At 42.9% G+C, this 24,455-nt stretch overlaps 1 protein-coding gene across 6 annotated transcripts in view; it reads left to right on the top strand.

Moving 5' to 3' along the window:
* The window catches only part of znf438 (zinc finger protein 438), a 345,274-nt gene that overhangs the window by 193,841 nt on the left and 126,978 nt on the right, over window positions 1-24,455 (top strand). For 3 of the 6 annotated variants that reach the window (XR_011593391.1, XM_070881520.1, XM_070881519.1), the window contains exon 7: window positions 16,443-17,417. Coding sequence is in view for 5 of the 6 variants with exons in the window: in XM_070881520.1 (XP_070737621.1) it covers window positions 16,443-17,382 (940 nt within the window). In the remaining variant the exon portion in view is untranslated. Of the gene's footprint in view, window positions 1-16,442; window positions 22,812-24,455 lie in introns of those variants that run through there. The other 3 variants (XM_070881522.1, XM_070881518.1, XM_070881521.1) reach the window with 1 other exon arrangement.

Genomic DNA, 24,455 nt, shown 5'->3' with positions numbered 1-24,455 from the left:
CTTGACCGATCGGGAATGCCGGTTTCCAGCACATGCACATTGCCCGCTGGAATCCGGCATTTCTGCTGCCTTCCTGGGTCCGTAGGAACTCCGTATGGACCCGGGGAGGCCGGAATTGTTGGCCCATTATTCTGTCAACCCTTCCCTCCTCCTGCTCCTCCCCTGAAGGTAATAACCCGTGCAGACGAGGAAGGCCCCAAGTTTGATTCCCTGTCTCTGCTGAGTGGGTTGAGTAAAAATAATGGTACTACGGTTGACCTTCATATCTGAGGGGAAAGTCTGGCAATTTTCCTGTTCCTGATCACTATCTTGTAAAATGTGCTGGCAAGAACATGCATGTGGACAGTGTTGGGCTCAGCTCTGATTCCCTCGATATCAAATAGCCTGACAACACTCATCAGCTTGGCTCATATATGAAGAATGGCCACTTGGGTAAAGTGTTTGAGGGCAGACGTCAGTAGAGGAGAAATGCAGAGCGAGGGGGAAAAGTGAAAATCCAGTCTCCTGTCACAGCGATTCTAGAATAAAAGGCCATATCACCTGCATCATTTGTATTGTTATATTAAGGATAAACCGACATTTTCTGGGTTTGTGTCATTGCAAACATTGCCCTCATTTTGCAGAGACTTCTTTTAAATGCACCATGCACCTTTTCTGATTGGTGATGTGAACATAGTGCATGTTGCACAGTTGATTTGATCACGAGCTCCAATGAAGCCTTGCATTCTTTGCAACAATTGCGAACATAATAGTGTTCAAATACTCCCATGTGTCTCAGAAGTTCTATTACCACTAGGAAAGTTTTGTTAACAAAAACAAACCGTGCTCCAATATAAAGTTGCCTGCGTAGCCAATACAGATGTGCTCGCCTCCGTCTGTTCATCAAGCCTCAGTTGCACCAGCCCTGGGTGGTTTGCAGTTTTGTTTAGATTTGAGTGAACAATTGCAAGAATGTAGCAACATGTGAAAGCAGTTAGTAATGTGTGGAGGCCACATGCTAACCTGAGAGTTGGGCAAATATGTACGGTTTTCTATGTACCGTAGCATATTTTACTGATGACTTTCTTTTCCTCTCCTGAATTGCTTCTCGATGTTGAAAAGGACATTGGTGAATAGTCCTGTTGCAGTATCAGTTTACTGCTGAGTTTCATGTGGATTATGCAGTCTTGTCTTGAGATATGGACTCATTTCTATGTTACAGTTTCACTGTTGCCAGTTGCCCTTGGGTACCTTGACGGAGTGGCTATTCTTCATGTGTGAGCCAATACATTGAATGTTGGCATGCTATTCAACAGCAGGGAGCAGCACAGCCTTGTCCGGTCCTGTCTTTGTCAAGTACACTACCAGCAGCAGTCACTGGAAGTATTTACCTTAATTCATAGAAGCTTGTGCCAATTATAATGCCCAAATCCTCCTGTGCTCAAATCAACCAACTCCAGACACATTGGGGATCAAACCCAGGACCTTCCTGGTCTGTATAGCTGTGTTACTCATTGCCTTAACCAGCCAAGACAGCAAGAAAATGCACCACATGGATTATGTATTCGACTGAAGCTGGTGACAGTGCTTTATCATCGTGCTTCACCGCCATACTTTAGTGCCTCAGCGGGGATTCCATCTGCTCCTGTTGCCTTGTTATTCTTGAGCTGACGGATGGCCTTTTCTACTCATGAGGGCTGGGGTTTTGCTGAGATGGTGGCGGGTAGCATGCTGCGGGATGGAGTTGAGGACATTCACGCCAAAGACAGATCTTCGAAGTGCTCCTTCCAGCGGGCACTGACTGCCTCGGTGTCCTTAATGAGTGTCTCCGCATTCTTGGCCAGCTGTGGGGTGGGGCCTTGGGTGCTTGGGCCGTAGGTGGCCTTGACTGCACTGAAGATTCCTCGCATGTCATGGTTGTTGGCCAGCTGCTGGAGCTTCTGTGCTTTCTCCACCCACCATCTATTTAGATTTTTTGCTGGACCTCTGTCTTCAGCCACCCGTAAAGCTGCTTTGCTGCCCCCGAATTGGGTTGCTGCTTTAAATTCAGAAATGCCTTGCACTTGCGGCTTATTAGTTCCTGGATCTCTTCTCAGGCGCTGGTTATGGAGGCTCTTGAGGTGCTGTGAGCACTTTGCGTATCGGGTTATCGTGCACTATTGGCACGAATGCATGACTTCATCTCTCTTATCTGGAAGGAGGAGAGCATGCCAGATGATCTCAGAGATGTCGTAATTGTGACCATCTTCAAAAAAGGGGATAAGTCCAACTGTGGTAACTACAGAGGAATCAACCTGCTGTTGGCCATTGGGAAAGTAATCGCAAGAATCCTCCTCAATTGTCTTCTCCCTTTGGCTGAAGAGTTCCTCTCAGAGTCGCAATGCGGATACCATCCACTAAAGGGTACAACGGACATGATCTTCACCACACAACAACTACAAGAGAAATGCAGGGAACAGCATCAACTCTTGTACTTGGCCGCCTTTGACCTCACAAAGGCCTTTGACACTGTCAACCGTGAGGGACTATGGAGCGTCCTCCTCCATTTCGGATGCCCCAAAAAGTACGTTACCATCTTCCGCCTGCTCCACGATGACATGCAAGCCGTGATCCTCACGAACGGATCTACCGCAGACCCAATCCACGTCCGGACCGGGGTCAAGCAGGGCTGCGTCATCGCACCAACGCCCTTCTCGGTCTTCCTTGCTGCAATGCTTCATCTCACTGGAGTGGAACGAAACTATAGAACCGATGGGAACCTGTTCGCCGCCTCCAGGCTAGATCCAAGACCGTCCAATCCTCTGTCGTCGAACTACAGTACGCAGATGACGCTTACGTCTGTGCACACTGAGGCCGAACTCAAAGCCATCGTCAACACCTTCACTGAGGCGTACGAAAGCATGGGCCTTACACTAAACATCCGTAAGACAAAGGTCCTCCACCAACCTGACCCCGCCACACAGCATGCCCTCCAGTCACCAAAGTCCATGGCGCAGCCTTGGACAACGTGGACCATTTTCCATACCTCGGGAGCCTATTATCAGCAAGAGCATCGATGACTAGGTCCAACATTGCCTCCAGTCTGCCAGTGCAGCCTTCGGTCATCTGAGGAAGAGAGTGTTTGAAGACCAGCACCTCAAATCTGGTACCAAGCTTATGGTCTACTGGGCAGTAGTGATACCTGCCCTCCTATATGGCTCAGAGACTTGGACTATATACAGCAGACGTCTCAAGCGCTGGAGAAGTACCACCAGCGCTGCCACCGCAAGATCTTGCAAATCCACTGGGAGGATAGACGCACCAATGTCAGTGTTCTCGATCAGGCCAACATCCCCAGCATTGAAGCACTGACCACGCTCGACCAGCTCCGTTGGGCGGGCCACATCATCTGCATGCCCGACACGAGACTCCCTAAGCAAGCACTCTATTCGGAGCTCCGACACGGCAAGCAAGCCCCAGGTGAGTAGAGGAAACATTTCAAAGACACCCTCAAAGCCGCCTTGATGATAAAGTGCAACATCCCCACCGGCACCTGGGAATCCCTGGCCCAAAACTGCCCAAAATGGAGGAAGAGCATACGGGAGGGCGCTGAGTACCTCAAGTCTCGTCGCCAAGAGCATGCGGAAATCAAGCGCAGACAGCGGAAGGAGCATGCGGCAAACCAGGCTCCCCACCCACCCTTTCCTTCGACCACTGTCTGCCTCACCTGTGACAGAGACTGTAATTCCCGTATTGGACTGTACAGCTACCTGAGAACTCACATAGAGTGGAAGCAAGTCTTCCTCGATTTCGAGGGACTGCCTATGATGATGATGATTTATCATAAATCTACTTTGTTGAAGACCTTTTATTCTTTGCCGAGAACCTTTTTGGTGAATATTTGTTCACCTGCTACAATATTCATTGCAAGCATCCCACAATCCCAGATCAGATATAAAGCAGTTGGTTGAAAATTAAAACTCGTCCACTTTGTCGTCCAATCACCCTCTCAGCCTCTGAACAAGATTGTCATTTTACATCAAATTATGAGCAGTTTTATGATGTGAATTGGGACTGCTCTGATTCATTTCCTGTAGGACCCGTACAATTTTGAGAGGAGGCTTTTTTGTCCAATTGATATAGACCAGAGTCACAAAGTTCAATGTGTTAACTTTACACTAAACTGTGAGTGGCACTCTGAATCTTTTTTGGTCGGAGAGAGGGGGAGGGCAGTAAGTTACATTTGCACTTTAGAACTAAAAATTGAACTAAAATAAATAAGGGCACAACCATCTTAAACACACTGCTGGTGCTTCAAAATAAGAGCCATAGATATCCACTAGTAGCCTATATCTTGTATATGCAGGACTGTCTTAATCAAGCAATTTTTTATCCCCAATTTTGCAGTCAGTGACAAATGAGTGGTGCTCGCCAATCATTACGATTACAGCTGCCCACACAATTTTTTCAGGCTTTTGAGTGATAATTTACGGTATGTCGAGATACTTTTCAGCCTGGCGCCCTGTATAGGGGATCTGTGGCGTGTGTAAACAGGGAAAGCAACAGCGTGTCTCTTCAACCAATCAGATTGAATAATCCTCACTGAGACACAAACAGTTTCAACCTGGAAGTATAAATTAGAATATTTAATTCCATATAAACTGATTAATAGAAAGTAAAATAAAGAGAGGGAAAAAGATGGGATTAAAAGAGAGATAAAAGAGACAAAGCAAAAGTTTAAAAAAATTATTTAATTAAAAAAAAATCTCCAACAATAATTAAATTCTGAAGGAATGAGACTCCACGCTTGTAAAATTAAATTTTCAGGGCTAGAGAGGTTGTTTGGCAGCAATTTAAGACTTATCATACTGTTAAAAATTCACTTACACCTGAATGCACCAGCCCTAAGTTTTTCTGGCGTGTTTAGTGGGTAACTCGTGAGTAAGTACCGCAACTTCCCGCCCTTCATTTATTTTAATGCTGAATTTCTCAGTGAGGTACCGGTGTAGCGAAGATTGTAGACGAGCATGGAAAATTGTACAGCAAATCCAGATTTCGGCATTTAACTGCACATGTGTGAACGGCAGAAGTTGCTGTCTGATTTACTCCATAATAACGGTGAGCGCTGATAGTCTCATCCTTACTTTATTGCAAAATCTGGGCCATTGAGTAAATAAGGGGAAACATTAATCTAAGAGAAAATCACAATACTTCAGGATCGTAAACTGTTGGGCTATTAAATCTATTTCTTTAGAGGTCCCATTCGTCTCCAGTTTCTAACCATGTACAGATTTTTACCATGACCATATCTTCTCTGACCTCCATTTGGTTAAATGCACTTAAATGTCCCATGTTTACTCTGTGGAAATCAGTGAAGAGTTTTATTGTTGTGATGGAATCTGGATTGCTGTATGAAATGCTCATATGTTTAGAATATAAAGGTACAGTTGGTTTTCTAAATACCATGTATTGCAAAAGGGAATAGAATAGCTGAGCGATGAGAGTTTCTGGTCAACTAGGCCATGAAATATGAAATAGAATTTTATATTTGTTCTCAAGGTGTGGTTGATGCTAGCAAAGCCTCATTTGTTGCCCTAAAAAAGTGGTGGTTGGGCTTCTCCTTGAGCCACTCCAGTCCTTGCACCGATGGTGCTCCTACAATTAGTCTTAGGTCGGCAATTCGGGACATTGACACAGCGACGATAAAAGAATGGTGATATATGTCTTGGGTGTTGTAGCTGCAGTTACCCAGAACATTACCTGCCACTTGTCAATCCAAGCTTGTAATCAATTTCACAATTGAACATGTTGGGGGTCAAACTTGTGCGCTCTGGGTTGCCAGCCCAGTACCGTAACCACTAGGCTGCCGTTCTGTTTGAGGATTCTGTTAATTCTAGGCTTACAGTGCAATTAATCTTGTCAGACTCTTCTGATGGCATAGTGGGCAAGTGCCCTGCATAGTGTGGTACTGAGTCACACAGATCAGAAGAGTCCGATGCTCAATCTGTGTTGAGTTAGCTAATCTTGAAACATCACCCACTCACCTAATCATTTGGAAAGTGCACACGTGGATCTCAGTCATGTAATTTCAGACCCACAAACACACCACTTAAAGTCCCCTCCCAACTCTCCAGAGAATAGATATCAACGTTACTGGAAATGAGATATGGACTTTGGAAATTTGGACATTTTTGCTCACCCAGTAGTGTAACTTGTTGATAAAGTGATGTCTCAGTGTAGTAGCAGGATGTGGGTTCATGCTCTAGGCTCCGCACCCCTCCCCACAGTGGAAGTTACCTGTCTCACCCAAGCTATCAGTGAGGTCTTGAGTAGAGACTGAATATTTCCCTGCTGAGGTGGAAGAGAAATGTGAGGGTGAGTTACCTTGAGCCCTGGGAGAACACAACCTGCCAACTCCTTGATCTCCAGAATATAAAAATTGAGAAATAAAAATTGTAAACTTGATTTTGGGTTGTTTCAATTATGATGTAAAATTAGGTTATCTGAAAACTGTCATCCTGTTGAGCAGCACCAGTTGATTTTAATTGCTCTTATAACACCTTTTCATTTTAAATTTCATCAAACTAATGGCTCACTCACATTCAGAGATATCTGAGCATCATCATCATCATAGGCAGTCCCTTGGAATCGAGCACTTCACAGAGCATTGGACAAAAGAGCGGTTAGCAAATGAGGAAGGAAAGGGATTAGGAAGGGGCGAAAGCACAGTCGAAGAAAGGGGTTTTTAAGAGGCTTTTGAAAGCAGGGAAAGAGGTGAAATGGAGGAGGTACTGAGGGACGGAATTCCAGAGGGACTGGACATAGTGGCTGAAGGAACAACTTGCCAATGGAGCTGAGACAGTGTTAATGGAGGAGTCACCCGGTGTCAGAGGTGCATGCAGGGTTTAATGGCTGGAAGAAATCGTTGAGGTAGGGTGGGGTTCAGACCATGGAGGGAGTTTAAAGGCTAGGACAAGGATCTTGCATAACATAAGAAATAGGAGCTGGACTAGGCCTTTTGGCCCTTCGAGCCTGCTCTGTCATTCAATAAGATCATGGCTGATCTTCTACCTCAACTCCACCTTCCTGCACTATCCCCATATCCCTTGATTCCCTAGTATCCAAAAATCTATCGATTTCTGTCTTGAATATACTCAACGACTGAGCATCCATAGTCCACTGGGGTGGAGAATTCCAAAGATTCACGACCCGCTGAGTGAATCTTTGGAATTCTCATCTCAGTTCTAAATGGCCGACCCTTTATTCTGTGACTGTGACCCCTAGTTCTAGACTTCCCAGCCAGGGGAAATATCCTCCCAGCATCTGCCCTGTCAGTCCCCTTAAGAATTTTATATGTTTCAATGAGATCACATCTCATTCTTCTAAACTCTAGGGAATATAGACCAAGTCTACTCAATCTCTCCTCATAGGACAACGCTCTCATCCCAGGAATCTCCAATCCCATGATCCCTAATTTTGAATTGGATCTTTAACTAGAATGCGTGACTGAATGTTACTGCTGAACTTCTGATATTTTAGCTATGAGCCACACTACCATTTAAAGAACACAAGTCTTGTTTTATGTATGTTACTGTATATTAATGTACTACAAACAAATTCTGGAGAATAATTTTAATAACTATTGTCTGGGTTCTCCCCCCAGAAATGTACTTGAAGTGATTCGTGTGTACAATAATTCCCGGTCATCACAAAGTAAGTGCGAGTGCTGCTAGTCCCCACTACTGTATTCTTTGAGTGGGTGGGTTCCCCAGTGTCAGCTGTGGCTCAGTGGACAGCACTCTCGCCTCTGAGTCAGAAGATTGTTGGTTCAAGTCCCACTCCAGGGACTTGAGCACAAAAAATCTAAGTTGACACTCTAGTGCCGTGCTGAGGGACACTGCATTGTCAGAGGTGCCGTCTTTCGGATGAAACATTGGCCCCATTTGCTCGCTCAAGTGGACGTAAAAGATCCCATGACACTATTTTGAAGAAGAGCAGGGGAGTTATCCCTGGTGTTCTGATCAATATTTATCCCTCAATCAACAAACACAAACAGATTATCACATTGCTGTTTGTGGGAGTTTGCTTGTGCGCAAATTGGCTGCCGCGTTTCCCACATTACAACAGTGACTACACTCCAAAAAGTACTTCATTGGCTGTAAAGTTCTTTGAGACATCTGGTGGTTGTGGAAAGCGCTATAGAAATCCAAGTCTTTTTTTCCACAGAGAGAGAAAACACTTGAGAGGTCATTTGTTTTAAAAATATTGTATCCCTTTCCTTTCCCCCTCTCCTCGGGGCAATCCCCCATATCTCACGCAAGTGTACATTGTTGATGTGTGAGCCTAGATAGTGAGTGCTGACTGGCTATTCCACTATGGGAGTATCACAGCCAAGTCTGGTGCTGTCCTCACGTGAATTCAGCATTTCGTCATTGGATAGCGATCATAAGTGGGAATCCTGGTTGACGTCTCTTTAAATCCCTCCCCAGTCTGAGGGAGCTGAGGTCAGTAGTAACATCCCAATTATTGTAGGCAGATATTAATGGCATCATGTACAGATAGTTGAAGAGGAAAAGTCAGTTATTTCAACCAAAAATGTAAATCATCAAATTAACTTACTTAAAAATTTACATTGCCTGAACACTTTTGGTCCGAAAGCTTAATCTGTTTAATTGAAACCATTACTAAGAATTACTGGATAACACATTAGGGATATTTGGTCTTATTTGCACTCATTGTAATTGCTTCAACCCTGCAAAAGAACGAGGAGCTCCCAGTCATTTGTTCACGTTGCTTTGTAACTCACCATCGGGGGCCCCTCTAGTTTTCCTGCTTTTTTAGTAAAGTGTCTGCTCTCCCCTCTAACTGAAGTCAGGAGTTTGCCATGTGGGAAATCGTGAACACAAGCCTGAGGGTCAGCCTTGATACTCCAACATGACGCCAAGTTTTCTTGGTCCCATTTCCGTGTAATATACGAAACAGAAATCCGGGTTAAAAATAATCGATATTTGACGCAAAATGCTAACGCAAAGTTTTTCTTCACTAAACATTATTGATGTGATTGTACAACCTATCGTAAATTGTAGGTTGGTGTTTAATGTCTTGTTCACTGTGTAATAAAAAGTAACTGAGGTAAGCTGTAGAAAACAACCCAAATTCCGTCTCAATTCCAAACCAATATGCATTATGTACTTTGTTCAGCAGAGTAGATTTTATTGAACCTATGGGGAATGCACTGCAGGATACAACACTCCCAAATTTAGCAGCAAATCCGATTTTAAATTGTAATTTGAGTTATTATTGGAGTTCTGGCCAGCTTTCATTAAAATAATTTTACACATTGTATTTAAAGGTTTCTTTTTAAATCCTGCTTTCTCATCTTTAAACTCTTTCTCTCCTGAAAGCTCTAACCTGTGCTGTTCTATAATTCCATAGGCACCATCAGCATTCTGGTACTTCACTCAGCCGTGTCAGCTGTTGCTCAATTGGTAGCACTCTCGCCTCTGAGTTATAAGGTTGTGGGTTCAAACTTAAATGCAACACTCTAGGTTGACACTCCAATGCAGTGCTGAGGGACACTGCATTGTCAGAGGTGCCGTCTTTCGGATGAAACATTGGCCCCATTTGCTCGCTCAAGTGAACGTAAAAGATCCCATGCCACTATTTCGAAGAAGGGCAGGGGAGTTATCACCGGTGTCCTGGCCAATATTTATCGCTCAATCAACATCACTAAAAAAACAGATTATCTGGTCATGATCACATTGCTGTTAGTGGGAGTTTGCTGTGCACCTATTGGCTGCCGCATTACCTACATTACAACAGGGACTACACTTCAAAAGTATTTAATTGGCTGTAAAATGCTTTGGGATGTCCGGTGATTGTGAAAGGCGCTATATAAATGCAAGTCGTTCTTTTCTTTTTTCAAATGGCCATGTTTCATGCATAAGCCTAGACAGAGCCAGCAGCCTATTAAAATTTGTTTGGAGGTGGGTCAGGTTGCAGAAATATCACTACTGAACCTAAACCTCAATTACTTTAACATGTCTTTTTCTCCCATTTTTATAATCCTAAAGAAAACATTTGTGCCCCGAGACAGATAATATGATTGCGTTTATTTAAAGAGCATTGCAAAGTGTTTGGCAAACCTATTCAGTGTTGCTTGTCAACACAGTGTGAAATGACATCACTGATTTTATCCATTAACACTAACAAAAATAATAAGTTTGAGGTCTGAGAACATCAGTGCCAGAGTGTGGTAGGATGCAGGTTCAGTTCTACCTCCAGTCCATTTCTGGTTTCAGCAGTGTCACTTGTGAGGAAGTTCTGATCAGGCAAGGAAGGCAAATTGGAGGGAGAATCGCACCTGAGCTCGTCTTTCTTCTTGATGGTTGATTAGAACAGCACTGTTTGGCCTGAAGTGGTTCAGGTACTTGTCCTATTGGTGTGATGAATGTGCTGTCGGAGTACAAAAGGGAGAACAAAAATTTGGTTTAAGTACTTTCAAAATAAAACGTTAGACTGTCTTAGAACACCAACATGAGAAAAATTGACAGTTATTGCAACCCCTATGGCATGAACTTCAAAAGCTAAGTTTTTGGAGCAGACTTTTCAGAAGCAGAATTAGTTTTGGTTAACTTTTTCACTTTGCTCACGTATAAATTTTGGCCTTAGTTTTGCACATCTGCCATGTGGGAGCATCTTTTTTCCATTTACACTACTCCAACCTTTTAAACTGATGTGGTGTTTCTAAATTCTTTGTTCCTCTTTGACGGCTCCTCTTTCCCAGCCTCAGTAGTCTGTGGGTGGCTATAACTTCCCCCTTTTTAAGACTAAGACAGCAATCATCCATAGTCAACAAATCTAAATAATGGTTTGAGATCATCTTTGCTTTTATATTTTCTTATATCGTGCCTTTTTTAAAAATGATCTATATGGACGACACTGGGCAGCCCCAGTGTTAGCAACAGAGGAAATAAATTTACAGGTTCAACCCCCCCCCCCACCCCCCCACCCTTTTCAACAAAACAAGGACATTTATAAAACAAGATCATAACATTGTTGTTCTTGTCTATTGGACACTAGTCCACTGATTGCGGAAAGGAAGCATACCTTTTTTAAATGATCCACATGGTTTGCTGTCAACCATGTGGCACTATTTTTATTTCTGATTGCAAGAGTTGGTAAAAGAAAAATCAACTCCTATGGCTATTTTGCTAATTATTAAAGCAGTTTCCTCAATATTATTGAATTGAAATGAAGCCTCAACTGGGAGTCACGATTTAATGTTTTTGGTCTTTATTAGGATTAACTGCAGATAAAAAATAAATGTTGCATATTTGATCCCGAGACTGATTTTTGCTGTGCCTTGCAGGCTTCCCAATAAAAAAACAATAATTCTAGTAAGAGTTGCATGGTGAATTAGAATTTGATGGTTTATACTTTGAGCAGTATGATGTGGATTTGTACATATATTTACCCATGTGATTCCCAGCCTAAGTCACACCAAGGTGGGAATGAAGTGGGTGCTTTTCCAAAAGGCAGGGTAGAAAATTCAGAGGGGTTATTGCCATGGACTGCTACTGTGCACTGCCTAGTGGTAAGTAACAAAGGGTGGCGGTGTGAGCTGTGAGGAGGACACTAAAGGCTGCAGGGTGACTTGGACAGGTTAGGTGAGTGGGCAAATGCATGGCAGATGCAGTATAATGTGGATAAATGTGAGGTTATCCTCTTTGGGGGCAAAAACACGAAGGCAGAATATTATCTGAATGGCGGCAGATTAGGAAACGGGGAGGTGCAACGAGACCTGGGTGTCACGATTCATCAGTCATTGAAGGTTGGCATGCAGGTACAGCAGGCGGTGAAGAAGGCAAATGGTATGTTGGCCTTCATAGCTAGGGATTTTGAGTATAGGAGCAGGGAGGTCTTACTGCAGCTGTACAGGGCCTTGGTGAGGCCTCACCTGGAATATTGTGTTCAGTTTTGGTCTCCTAATCTGAGGAAGGATGTTCTTGCTATTGAGGGAGTGCAGCGAAGGTTCACCAGACTGATTCCCGGGATGGCTGGACTGACATGAGGAGAGACTGGATCGACTGGGCCTTTATTCACTGAAGTTTAGAAGGATAAGAGGGAATCTCATAGAAACATATAAAATTCTGAAGGGACGGGGCAGGTTAGATGCAGGAAGAATGTTCCCGATGTTGGGGAAGTCCAGAACCAGGGGTCACAGTCTAAGGATAAGGGGTAAGCCATTTAGGATTGAGATGAGGAGAAACTTCTTCACTCAGAGAGTTGTTAACCTGTGGAATTCCCTACTGCAGAGTGTTGCTGATGCCAGTTCATTGGATATATTCAAGCAGGAGTTAGATATGGCCCTTATGGCTAAAGGGATCAAGGGGTATGGAGAAAAAGCAGGAAAGGGGTACTGAGGTGAATGATCAGCAATTACTTATTGAATGGTGGTGCAGGCTCGAAGGGCCGTATGGCCTACTCCTGCAACTATTTTCCATGTTTCTATGTTTCTATTAACATGGGCTAAAGAACTGCAACCCATCCGAGCAAGCCAGTGGTGGCACATGTGCAAAGAGACCCGAGAGAAGGGGCGAGAATAAAATAACTTAGTTCCCTTGGTATTTTTCTTCTGCCTATTAGAGGATGTTTTTTTTTTTAATGTCTATATATTTATATTGGAAGCACTCCGCGGGTGTGACGGTATCTGGAGAAAACAGACAATTTAAAATTTTTGTTGCAATCATTCATCAGAAGTGGAAAAAATAAGAAATGAACAGCACTGCAATGAAAACAACAAATAAGACGAGGAACTAGGGGTGAACTGGCCTACTACTGTACTTAAAAGGAAAACAAGATGGTTAGATAGCAGAGATGATTTATAATTATGACTATGGGAAGAAGCATAAAAAAGAAATTGAAGACGTAAGAGAGACAAAGAATGTGTGAATAGCTAAGGTGATGGGCGGTCTTGTCTAGTCTGGTCTGAAATAGAAACCGGAGAAGCTGGTGAACAGGACAGGATTCAGTGGTATGAGCAGAAGAAAAATAGGTCAAAGTAAAGGATGGCGATTCCCCCGCATCAGCGCAGTATTCTGACGGAAGATACCCACCTCAAGTACTACTACATTTATACATTGCTAGTCTCCTGAGGGAATGCAGATGGGGAGTCAAGACCAAAGAGGCCAGGAGAAAGGTTCAGAGCAAGACATGCAGACATAATTAGTCCCCACTTTAAAATGATAATTACTACCCTTAATTTTATATCTCAATATTAATTCCAATGTCTACAGTTATAATTGAAATCAATCTCATAATCTATCATGCTGCGATTTCACCATCCCACCAGTGGCGGTGCTGCACCACCTCCACTGGGAGAAGGTGCAATTACAGCACCACAAGTTTACATCAGCAAATTCCATTATAAATTTATAATGTAAGCTATCTAACCGTCACATTCTGTTCAAGGTTCTTCAATCTGTTATTACCCACCTATGTGTTCACTTCTCTCGCCAGTTCATGTTGGACTACCTCCAATCTAGTTTGTAACCTGCATCAAGATCATTAACAGCATCCTGTGTCAGTGAAGCAGCTGCCTGCTGTTCTCCTCCTTCATTTCTCTGCTGCCTACGACACAACACTATTGACAATTTCATTCTTCTCACTATCTCTCCTCCACAGTCCACGGTCATGGAACCACTACTTTTTCCATCACCTGTCACCCTTTCCTTGCTGTCCTATACTGTTTCCCTATCCCCCAGTGCCTGAAATATTAAGATTCTAATCCTCATCTTTAAATCTCTCCATGGCCTCATTCCACCCTATTGCTGAAGCCTCCTCCGGTCCTATATTCCCCCAGACTCTGGCCTTTTGTGTGTCTCCTTCTCTGCACTGGTAATAGAGCCATAAGTGGACTGGGTCCTATTCTCTGGAATTGCCCCTCTAAACGCCTTGGCCTCTCCACCCCTCCTTTTAAAATCTCTCACCAAGCTCTTGTCACACCACCTAATCTCTCCTTCTCTGGCTGGGAATCCGTATTCTATACACCTACCTGCAAAGTGACTTTACAGTAAATGAAAATTATTGTTGTCCAGCACCGTTGCTGCATTTCCTCAAATGGTTTTTCCTCCCATGCCCATATGATCACTTCAGGGGCATCGGGCATCTCATCCTTGGTTCCCTTGTATTCGTTCTCGACATGCTCCTTTTTGATATCATCTACAGCCACATGGGTGCCAACATTGAAACGAGTAGTTGTTGTCTACTGTTCGACTGCCAGTCTGACATCAAATCTTCGATGATGTCAAAAACTCCCACAGTTCAGCGTCTTCAAACCTGAAGCTATCTAGCTCTTGCCAGCTTGTACCAATCCCGTTAACCACCCTGGCCGCCTGCTTAGATTAAGCCTAGTGGAGGAAACCCTTATTCTTTTCCCTGGCTTAAATCTAAACATTTTACCTCCCATTCCGTCCGTTGCCAGGACTGCCTTCTTCAATCCTGGGCCATTGCCCAGCTATACTGGCTCCCCAGGCCCATGGGAATCAACTTCAAGATCCTCATCCTCAAACCCACCATGTCCTCATCCCACCCAATGAGCAAAACTTTTTCCAGAGGTACTTCCGAGCCCACACTCTGACTCCAGATCATTGCTTATCTGCTGCATCCTCTGCTCATTTATCTGCAGCTGATCCTTCACCCATTAGGCTTCTGCCTTCTGGAACTCTCATCCTTAATTATTTTTCTTTGCTTCCACTTCAAAGGTTCTTTTTTTTTTTAAAAAAAAAGGTCTTTGGACTCCGACCTCCCCCTTCCTCCAAATCCTCTGTTTCCTGTGCAGAATCCACCTTTTCCCCCTCTGAGTAGACATCCTCTTATATGTGGAGCACTGTAGTATAAATACGTCAAAATGTTTCATGAAGCTGGAAGTTAATCTTGTTCATTAACAGTTAATTCCTTTTCGGATCATGTTGAATTTACCAACAGTAAAGTTGTGCTCAGGTTTGCTGTTGTGAAGGATTACTTTTTCCACTGTTGCTTAATTCATCTAAATGGTGCAATGTTAAATGGCTCCTCATAGCTGCAGGTTTTTAAAAGGGAGTAACCTGTAAAACACAGACTGGTCACAGGGGGAAAAAAAACATGTTTTTATTAGGTAACGGATAGTTAGACACCATATTAGGAAATGTGCCACATTACTCACAAGGTATGTGCTCTGGAAATAAGATGTGAGATCAGCTTTTCCTCACCTTTAATGATTAGACTATTAATATGTACTCTGAGCCTTTGTTCTATGACAGCGTGATGTTTATAGGCAGAGTGCAGGGCAGAACCACTTGGTTTACCGGGGAGAAAAACTTGTTTACAGCTAAACTGAGTGACTGTTGGAGAAAGCAAGGAGAAAAACCTGTTCATGAATAAAACATGCTGTTAAAAGCTACTTGCTCTTAAGTACTAGCCCATAATAACTGTATTAGGTACAAAATGATGAGATTTTCTGCGAGGTCGGATTTACTGTGCAAGTCAGCGAAAGGACACTGTGAGCATTCATGATCATGAAGTGATCCAGACACTTACAGGCCTTTGTTATTCTTGGTTGGGTTACTCTGGAGGAGGACGTGGATACGGTATTTGTTGAGACTGAACAACACCCGTTGGCATGTTTCCTCCAGCCTACCAGTCAGTGTATTTAGCAGAACCCCTCCCCTCACATCCAAAGTGAAACCTACTCATCCTCACTGTTTATAGCCCAGTCTGCGAGCTGTGCTAAAACAACAAAACCTTTCAGTGCTTTCCTATTTGGGATGTTGAATTCAATCTAATAAACATGCAGAAAACTAAGCCGAAATGAATCCAACAAAGTGCTTACTGAAATTGATGAGAAATGCAGCATAGCCTAATTTTTGTGACCTAATCTCTCATCACACGTTTCAAGGCTCTAGATCTATTCCCATTTCTATGCGTATTTCAGCTTTACTAACATCTAATGGAACCTGTTTCCTGTAAATTCTGTGTGCTGCGTCACTTTTACAAGCCAGAAATGTATTTTAGGTGTTGACATCATCTGGCTCAAATGTGATTTTTGTTTCTGGTCTATTAATTTTATTTGGGTTCAGAATTATTTTCCAATGTTTTTCACCTCTTCACCCCTTTTGCACAGCCAAAAAAAACCTCTCTACCTACAATACATCGGTGATCTTTGGCTGAAAGATCATGCCTACCTTAGTGGGCATCACCAGTAGCTCTGCTGGTTTGGTGAATAAAAGCTCTTTTTCAGATGGAGTGTGTACATATACACTTGTCCAGGGAGGTGGAGCGTGTTACAACTATTTTTCAGCCCACCTGTAAAACTCATCATAGAAGTATTATTATTACTACTGTCATTGTAATCTGCAACATCCAGAAACAAATTGTGATTTTACTACGTTTATTTTGTTTAAGTTAAGGGCTTCACTATAATTAAGGTTGTTTTGCTTTTTCAGGAAGCAAGCTGAAGATGGCCAACCACAAGCCGAAGTAGTTGGCCAAGGCATCTTGCAAATAAAATGTGCCCGCTGCCAAGTTGTCACCCCCACTTTTGTTGATATGAAGCTTCACCTGTTGTGTGTCCATGAGGAAGAGCTACAACTGAGGGTAGAGGAGGGATCAATAAAAGAGAAAAGTAGATGTATCAGTGGATTTCCTATTTACTCCAGCATGGAAGCCGAGCAAGAGCTGTTCAAACATGCGGCAAACTACTGGAAGCAACTTGGTGAGAAGAAAAATCTGGTAAAATGCGGCATTTGTGAAGAAGCATTCCACTCCTGTTTTAGATTGAAGAAGCACATGTTTTTGCATTATAAACAGCAGCCCCGATCAGAGGCTGCGGATTCAAGTGTAGTTCCTAAGGTTAAGAAAATTCAGTTCCTCACAAATTTTGGGTTCAATTGTATATTATGCAAACAGAACTGTGGAAGCAAATCGGAACTCTTCAGGCACTGGCAAAGTTACCACAAGTGCAAGGACCCCGCTGTTCTGTGGACAGTCTTTAGTTCATTGAATGAACATTGCACGACTGATGAGGAACTGCCCGAAGTTTCACCAGAACACACTGCGGTCACTGAACCATTCTGCAGACACATTGTACATGCAGCATCCCAGTGCGAACTGCACAACAGGAGACGGATTGTCGAGGAGTGCAAGGTGCACTTGAGCAGCTGCGCTGGTGGAGCAGAAGAGACTCTCGATTATTGCCAGTTAACATGTCCATTTTGCCTGAAGACATTTTTCTGCATGGACTGCAAAGGTAACAGTGGTGAAGAAGTTGTATTTCAGCAAGAAGATGCTGTGCATCAGTGCCCAAAGTGCCTTCTGAAGTTCTCAATAATTGCTAAGGGTCTTGGAGCTCAAGTATTCTGTACCTCGTCCAAACATTGTGATTAACATACTAGTGCTTCAGGGACTAAAGAGCCTCAAAGGTGAGTTGGTAGCCTGTGTAAAATTCTGAACCTGGACTGAGATGTTAATCACTAATATTAATACAGAACATAATGTTACTCGTGAGGATCCAGGTGAAACAATGTATTTGTATGGAGAAACGCCTGTCTTGTCATGAGACTGTACATTTATTTTCAAATAAAATTGTCGTGGAATCTTGTACTATGAAGGTGCATGGTATGGGAAACGGTGGCTGTATTAGAAGATACAAACTCAAACAGAAAAGGCCATCTATTTGAAATAATTAGACAGTATAATTAAACAAAGTTTGAAATTGTGTCAAAGACAGTAATGCAGTCTCTTGGGTCCTGACGTCCATAAATCACTTGGGGTTCTATCTCGCTGTATATAACAGCAGTGCACCTTGTTTGTGTGGTAAATATATAACTCGGGTCCTCAGATTAAAATGGTCAGGTTTGCTTAATATTGCAATGTATGGTACTTACACTGGGGGTGCCAAGCAAGCCATAAAACTGCTATAGCTCCTCCTAGTGGCAAAGAAAGCAAAAAGCACACAACTGTAATTTTACTTCCAGTCATCAACAGCTTGTCAGACTTTACATTGATGCAACCGTCACACCAGAGTCCAAAAAAGCAGAAAGTTGTAAAGAATTTTCACTTTGTTTTTTGATGCATTTCATTGATTATTTTCTTTTTGTCCTTCCTCCCTGGAAGGTGCACGCTTGCGTTGAGATATTATTAAATGGGCACCAGCATCCCTCTAGTACCTGATCCAGTCGGCCACGCCATTGAGTGTGAGCCCTGATGGTGACTGACAGCAGGCTATTCGCCGTAGGGATATCACAACCAAGTCAGTTCCTCTCCTTGCCTGACATCGATACATGTACTTTTGCAGCAGGGGTCACTGAATGGAATTCAAGAGTCTGCTAAACCTTTGCACCAGTGTATTGGAATATTAAAGTATATACATTGATTCATTTAAGAATTCCAGAATGACTAAGTAACAGGTTAAAAAAAAATTATCATAGGAACACAATACCAATTTTCCTAAACCAATAAATTTTATATGGGATCGGAATTGAGCAAGAAAGGATGATTCACTCAGTCTATCTTACTTGACTCACTGTTTGGCTCGCTGTACAGGATCTGTTGAAATAATTCTAATCTCCCACCTGTCTTGGGACAAAATATTATTTTATTGTGGTATTAGCTGTACCAATTGGGAAAAGTGCTATGGAATATTTTTGTAACAGACTAAATCTTGGGAACAGGTCACTTGCCAGCTCTGCCAACGGGAGATTAGTGTGTGACGGCAGGAAACCTGAAAGTGTGGAAGCAAGTTCATTATTAAAATGGGGGAAGGAATGTGTGTTCCTTGTTAAATTTCATTTAGTTAGACAGCAATGTTGAGAAATGGGATATTCCTTACTGTAACAATTTTGTGTTTTTATAATTGTCTTCTCTCGCAACAAAAGTTCTCCCTGTCATTTGGAAGCTGTATAGTTCATACTGTCCTCGGAAAATTGCACTCCTGAAGGATTAACAATAAGCATTAATCTCTTTATTAAATTTATCCACATCTTGTACCACCACAACAGTAACTTGCATTTACACCTTGAATGTAGAAAACGTCCCAAGGTGCTTCACAGAACCGGATGGAAAATAGATGCTGAGCCAAAGAGGCATACTAACAGGTGACCAAAAGCTTGGTTGAAGAGGTGTATTTTAAGAAGGGTCTGAAAGAAACAAAAGGAGGTGGAGAGATTGATGGGTTTAGGGAGGAAATTCCCAAGAGTGGGACCCGAGGCGGCTGAAAGCACAGCTGCCATTGGTGAGGTGAAGAGAGAGAGTGAGGATACGCAAGGCCAGAGTCCGAAGAAAGGAGAGTACCGGGTTAGGTGAGGATTGGAGGAGCTTACAGAGCTAGGGATGGATATTATTATGGAGGAATTTAAAGACAAGGATGAGAATTTTAAAAGGCATCAAGGGACTGACCGTTATCACAGGTCACAAGGATAGGTGAGCATGACTTGGGGTTGGATAGGATATGTGCAACAGAAGTTTATGAAAGGACGAGATGGAAGGCCGGCAAAGAAGGCATTGGAGTAATCAAGTATAGAGATGACTAAGCCATTTGGGAGGGTTCAGCGACTGATAGACTGAAGTAGTGCGGAATTAGATGATGCAGAGGTGGAAGCAGGTGTTTGTTGTGTTGGAGAAGATATGAGGTCGGGATCAGGCTTGACTAGGACACCTCGGTTGTGAACAGTCTGGTTCAGCCTGAGACGGTGGTTGGCAAAGTATGGAATTGGTGGCAATGAGGCAGAGTTTGTAATAGGGATGGAAGACAAATGGTTTGACCTTCCCAGTGTTAAACTGTAGGAAGATATGAGTCATCTAAAATTGGATGTTGGGCAAGTAGTGTGACGCAACAAGGCAGTAGAGGGGTCAAGAGAAGTAGTGGAGAGGTGGATCTGATTATCATCAGCATGCATGTGGAAACTCAGTTCATGGTCTCGGATAATGTTGTCAATGAAAAGGAAGGGGCCGATAGCGGATTCTGGTGACTCCAGACATGATGATGTGATAAGAAAAGATGCTAGAATCTGCAATCGAATAAATGAGAGTGGAGCCAAGCATGGCCAGTCCCATTGAGTTGGACATTGGAGGAGGATAGTACCGTTGACTGTCTCAAAGGCTACAGAGAAGTTGGGGAGGATGAGGAGAGATAATGTGCCACGATCACAGACACAGATAATGTTGTTTGGTTTGGTTAGAGCTATTTTGGTGTGGTTAGAGGTCAGAATCTGATTTGGAGAGATTAAAGCAGGCAGTTGCTCCTAAACTTTCCTCAAAATGGCCATACATACAGTGGATAGGACTTCAATAACTCCAAGAAACGTACGGGAACTAACTACCATAAATAGGCAGACACTGGGTCAAGAAAGGTGGAAAATCTGCAATAAAAATGATATACTTGAAGGCGGGAAGCATTAGGAATAAGATGTTGGTCGATGAGGCAGTAGAGAAATACAGCTTAGTCGGAATATCAGAAGCATAGCTGACCCCAGAGGATAGTAATGAACATAGCTCAGTATGTTCAGGAGAAATCAAGTTGTAGACGGGAAAAGAGGTATTGTCGTCCAATATGTTAGGGATATCTGGGAGGTTAAAGGAACTGATCCTGTGGGAGTTGGAAACTTATACAATAAACAACACTGATTAGACATCTTTAATATGAAAACAGTAACGCTATAACTAGGGCTATGCTACAGATCACCAGGTTAGAATAAGAAGGAAGACAGCTTACTGTATCAAGAGATTTTTAAAGAAGTTATCTGAAAACAGACAGATTTTTTTTGTTGAGGAACTCCAGTCAAGCCAATATAAATTGGCAATACTTTAAAAAAATTTGTTCCTGGGATATGGGCATTGCTGACAAGGCCAACATTATTGCCTATCCATAATTGCCTGTGAGAAGGTGGTGGTGAGCCGCCTTCTTGAACCGCTGCAGTCCGTGTGGTGAAGGTACTCCCACAGTGCTGTTAGGGAGGGAGTTCCAGGATTTTGACCCAGCGACGATGAAGGAATGGCAATATATTTCCAAGTCAGTATGGAATGCGACTTGGAGGGGATCTTGGAGGTGATGGTGTTCCCATGCGCCTGCTGCCCTTGTTCTTCTAGGTGGTAGAGGCCGCGGATTTGGGTGGTGTTGTTGAAGAAGCCTTGGCGAGTTGCTGCAATGCATCTTGTAGATGGTACACACTGCAGCCACGGTACGCCGGTGGTGGAGGGAGTGAATGTTTAAGATGGTGGATGAGGTGCCAATCAAGCGGGCTGCTTTTGTCCTGGATGGTGTTGAGCTTCTTGAGTGTTGTTGGAGCTGCACTCATCCAGGCAAGTGGAGAGTATTCCATCACACACCAGACTTGTGCCTTTGTAGAATACTTAAATGGTTCAGAGTCCGAATTGATAAATTTAAGCACAGGCTGATTCATGAACAAATGATCAAGCTCGCTATGGTCTGGGATTCAGAAGTACTGAGGGCAATGAGGCAAGTATATATAATTTTAATAAGATGAAATTCAAAGAAATTAGAGAACTGCTTAAGGAAATTGATCAGGGGAATGTAGTTGTTAGCAGCATTTCCGTAAAGGACAACTGATATAATGCTGAGCCTGCAGGATAAATACAGACAAAGAATTAATAAGCATAGACTAAACAAATGTGACCTTAAATACAGCAAAATAAGGAGGAAAAGAAACTTCAACAAAACCTGCAGGGAGAAAAATGAAGGGTTCACTGGGATGAATATAGGAAATGAGAAACATGTTCAAAGGCGCAAAGAATGACAGGAAGAGCGTAGCTGCAGAAGTAAAACATAACTAAGTATTCTTTGAGAGCTGTAACAATAAGAGGGCAGGTGAGCAAGAGGCAAAAACCCTAAAAGATGCTGATGGGGCTAAAATGAAGGATGAGCACAAAATAGTTAATATACTAAATGATAATTTCTCCAAATATTCATGCGCTCCCTAATAGCGATAACCCAACTCGAAGTAATGACTTAAATTATAAAGGAAATCGAAGTCATAGACATCAACAACAACAACTTGCATTTATGTAGCGCCTTTAACATAATAATATATCCCAAGACACTTCACAGGAGCGTTATGTGAGAAGATTTGACATCAAACCACATTAGGACAGATGACCAGAAGCTTGGTAAAAGAAAAAAAAAGAAATACTTGCATTTATATAGCGCTTTTCACTACCACCGGACATCCCAAAGCACCCCACAGCCAACACAAAAGTCTCCAGGAAAGAATGGCATTTATCCCAGATTACCAAGAGAAACAGGGCAAGAGATTTCTTGATGCCTTGTTGATCACTGAATACTGAGAAGGTTCCAATAGACTGAAAAGAGGCTAGCATGGTTCACATTTTCAAAACAGACCCATAAAACTACAGACCCATTAGTCTTGCATTCATCTCATATAAAGTAATGGAAATGTTTATCAAAACTGGACATTTACTTGTATGACTTACCGAGTAAACAACAACCAACATGGATTCAGAAAGGGAAGATCTTGCCTGTCTGACCATTTTGAGGTTTTAAGGAAGTGACATCCCAAGTGGACTGTGGAAGCCGTACAAAATGCTGTACCGAGATGTGCACAAGGATTTGACAAAGTTCTGCTACTGGTCGGGTGTCTGATGGAATATTCTCCACTTGTCTGGATGGATGCAGTTCCAACAGCACCCAAGAAGCTCGATACTTATCCATGGCAAAGCAGTCTGCTTGATCGGCACCCATCCACTAATTTAAATATCCACTCCCTCCACCACCAGCGTACTGTGGCTGCAGTGTGTTGTATGTTGGGGATGCATTGCAGAACCTCGCCAAGGCTTCTTCAGCAGCATCGATTTTTGGAAGAGCTTTAGCGCTGTTTCTACTTCCTGCTTTTAAGCCCCTAGATATGAGAGATGATCTTATAAGATAATGAGGGGGCTGAACAAGGTGGATGCAGAGAAGATATTTCTACTCATAGGGGAAACTAGAACTAGGGGACATAGTCTCAGAATAAGGAGCTGCCCATTTAAAACTGAGATGAGAAGGAATTTCTTCTCTGCGACTTCTCTTCTGTATCTCTCTTTTTGTTCTTTCTGTTTCTCTTTTTAAAACTTTTTATCCCTTTCATATAGGAGATGGTAGCATAGCTGATCCTAGAGGCTAGTAATGAACACAACTCAGCCTGCTCAAGAGAGATCAAATAGACAGCAAAAAGAGGCATTGTCGTCCTATATGTTAGGGGTATCTGGGAGGTTAAAGAAGTTGATCCTGTGGGAGTTGAAAATTTACACAATAAACAACACAAGAACATAAGAAATAGGAGCAGGAGTAGGCCATTTGGCCCCTTGAGCCTGCTCCACCATTCAATAAGATCATGGCTGATCTGATCATGGGCTCACCTCCACTTCCCTGCCCACTCCCCATAACCCTTTATTCCCTTATCACTCAGAAATCTGTCTATCTCCGCCTTAAATATATTCAATGACCCAGCCTCCACAGCTCTCTGGGCAGAGAATTTCATAGATTTACAACCCTCTGAAGAAGAAATTTCTCCTCATCTCAGTTTTAAATGGGCGGCTCCTTATTCTGAGACTATGTCCCCTAGTTCTAGTTTCCCCTATGAGTAGAAATTTCCTCTCTGCATCCACCTTGTCGAGCCCCCTCATTATCTTATCAGATCATCTCTCATTCTTCTGAACTCCAATGAGTATAGGCCCAACCTACTCAATCTATTTTCACAAGTCAACCCCCTCATCTCCGGAATCAACCTAGTGAACCTTCTCTGAACAGCCTCCAATGCAAGTTTACCCTTCCTTAAATACGGAGACCAAAACTGTACACAATACTCCAGGTGTGGCCTCACCAATACCTGTACAGTTGTAGCAGGACTTCTCTACTTTTGTACTCTATCCCCCTTGCAATAAACACCAACATTCCATTTGCCTTCCCAATTACTTGCTGTATCTGAATACTAACTTTTTGTGTTTCATGCACAAGGATCCCCAGGTCTCTCTGTACTGCAGCACTTTACAATTTTTCTCCATTTAAATTAGAATTTGCTTTTCTATTATTTCTGTCAAAAGTGAATAACCTCACATTTTCCCACATTATACGCCATCTGCCAAATTTTTGCCCACTCACTTAGCCTGTCTATATCCCTTTGCACTGATTAGACATCTTTAATATGAAAACAGTTAAACTATAACTCGGGCTATGCTACAGATCACCAGGTTAGAATAAGAAGAGATGGGAGTTGCTGAGGACGGCAGTTCACATATTCCAGTGGTGGAATAAAATCACTTCCTGTCTGACCATGACTCTCGCTTCTATATCGCCCATCACCTCCCCTACGGCTTCCCTTCTCCAACATTCCCTCCCCACTGCTCACTCCCCTTTCCACCACCTCCCCATTTCCATTGTGTCCCTGATCCCTTCCCTTTCCTACATTTCAACAGTGACTACACTTCAAAAGTACTTAATTGACTGT

Source organism: Pristiophorus japonicus, chromosome 5, assembly GCF_044704955.1.
Source record: "Pristiophorus japonicus isolate sPriJap1 chromosome 5, sPriJap1.hap1, whole genome shotgun sequence".
Classification (NCBI taxonomy): domain Eukaryota; kingdom Metazoa; phylum Chordata; class Chondrichthyes; family Pristiophoridae; genus Pristiophorus; species Pristiophorus japonicus.
This window is presented reverse-complemented; position numbering and strand designations above follow the sequence as displayed.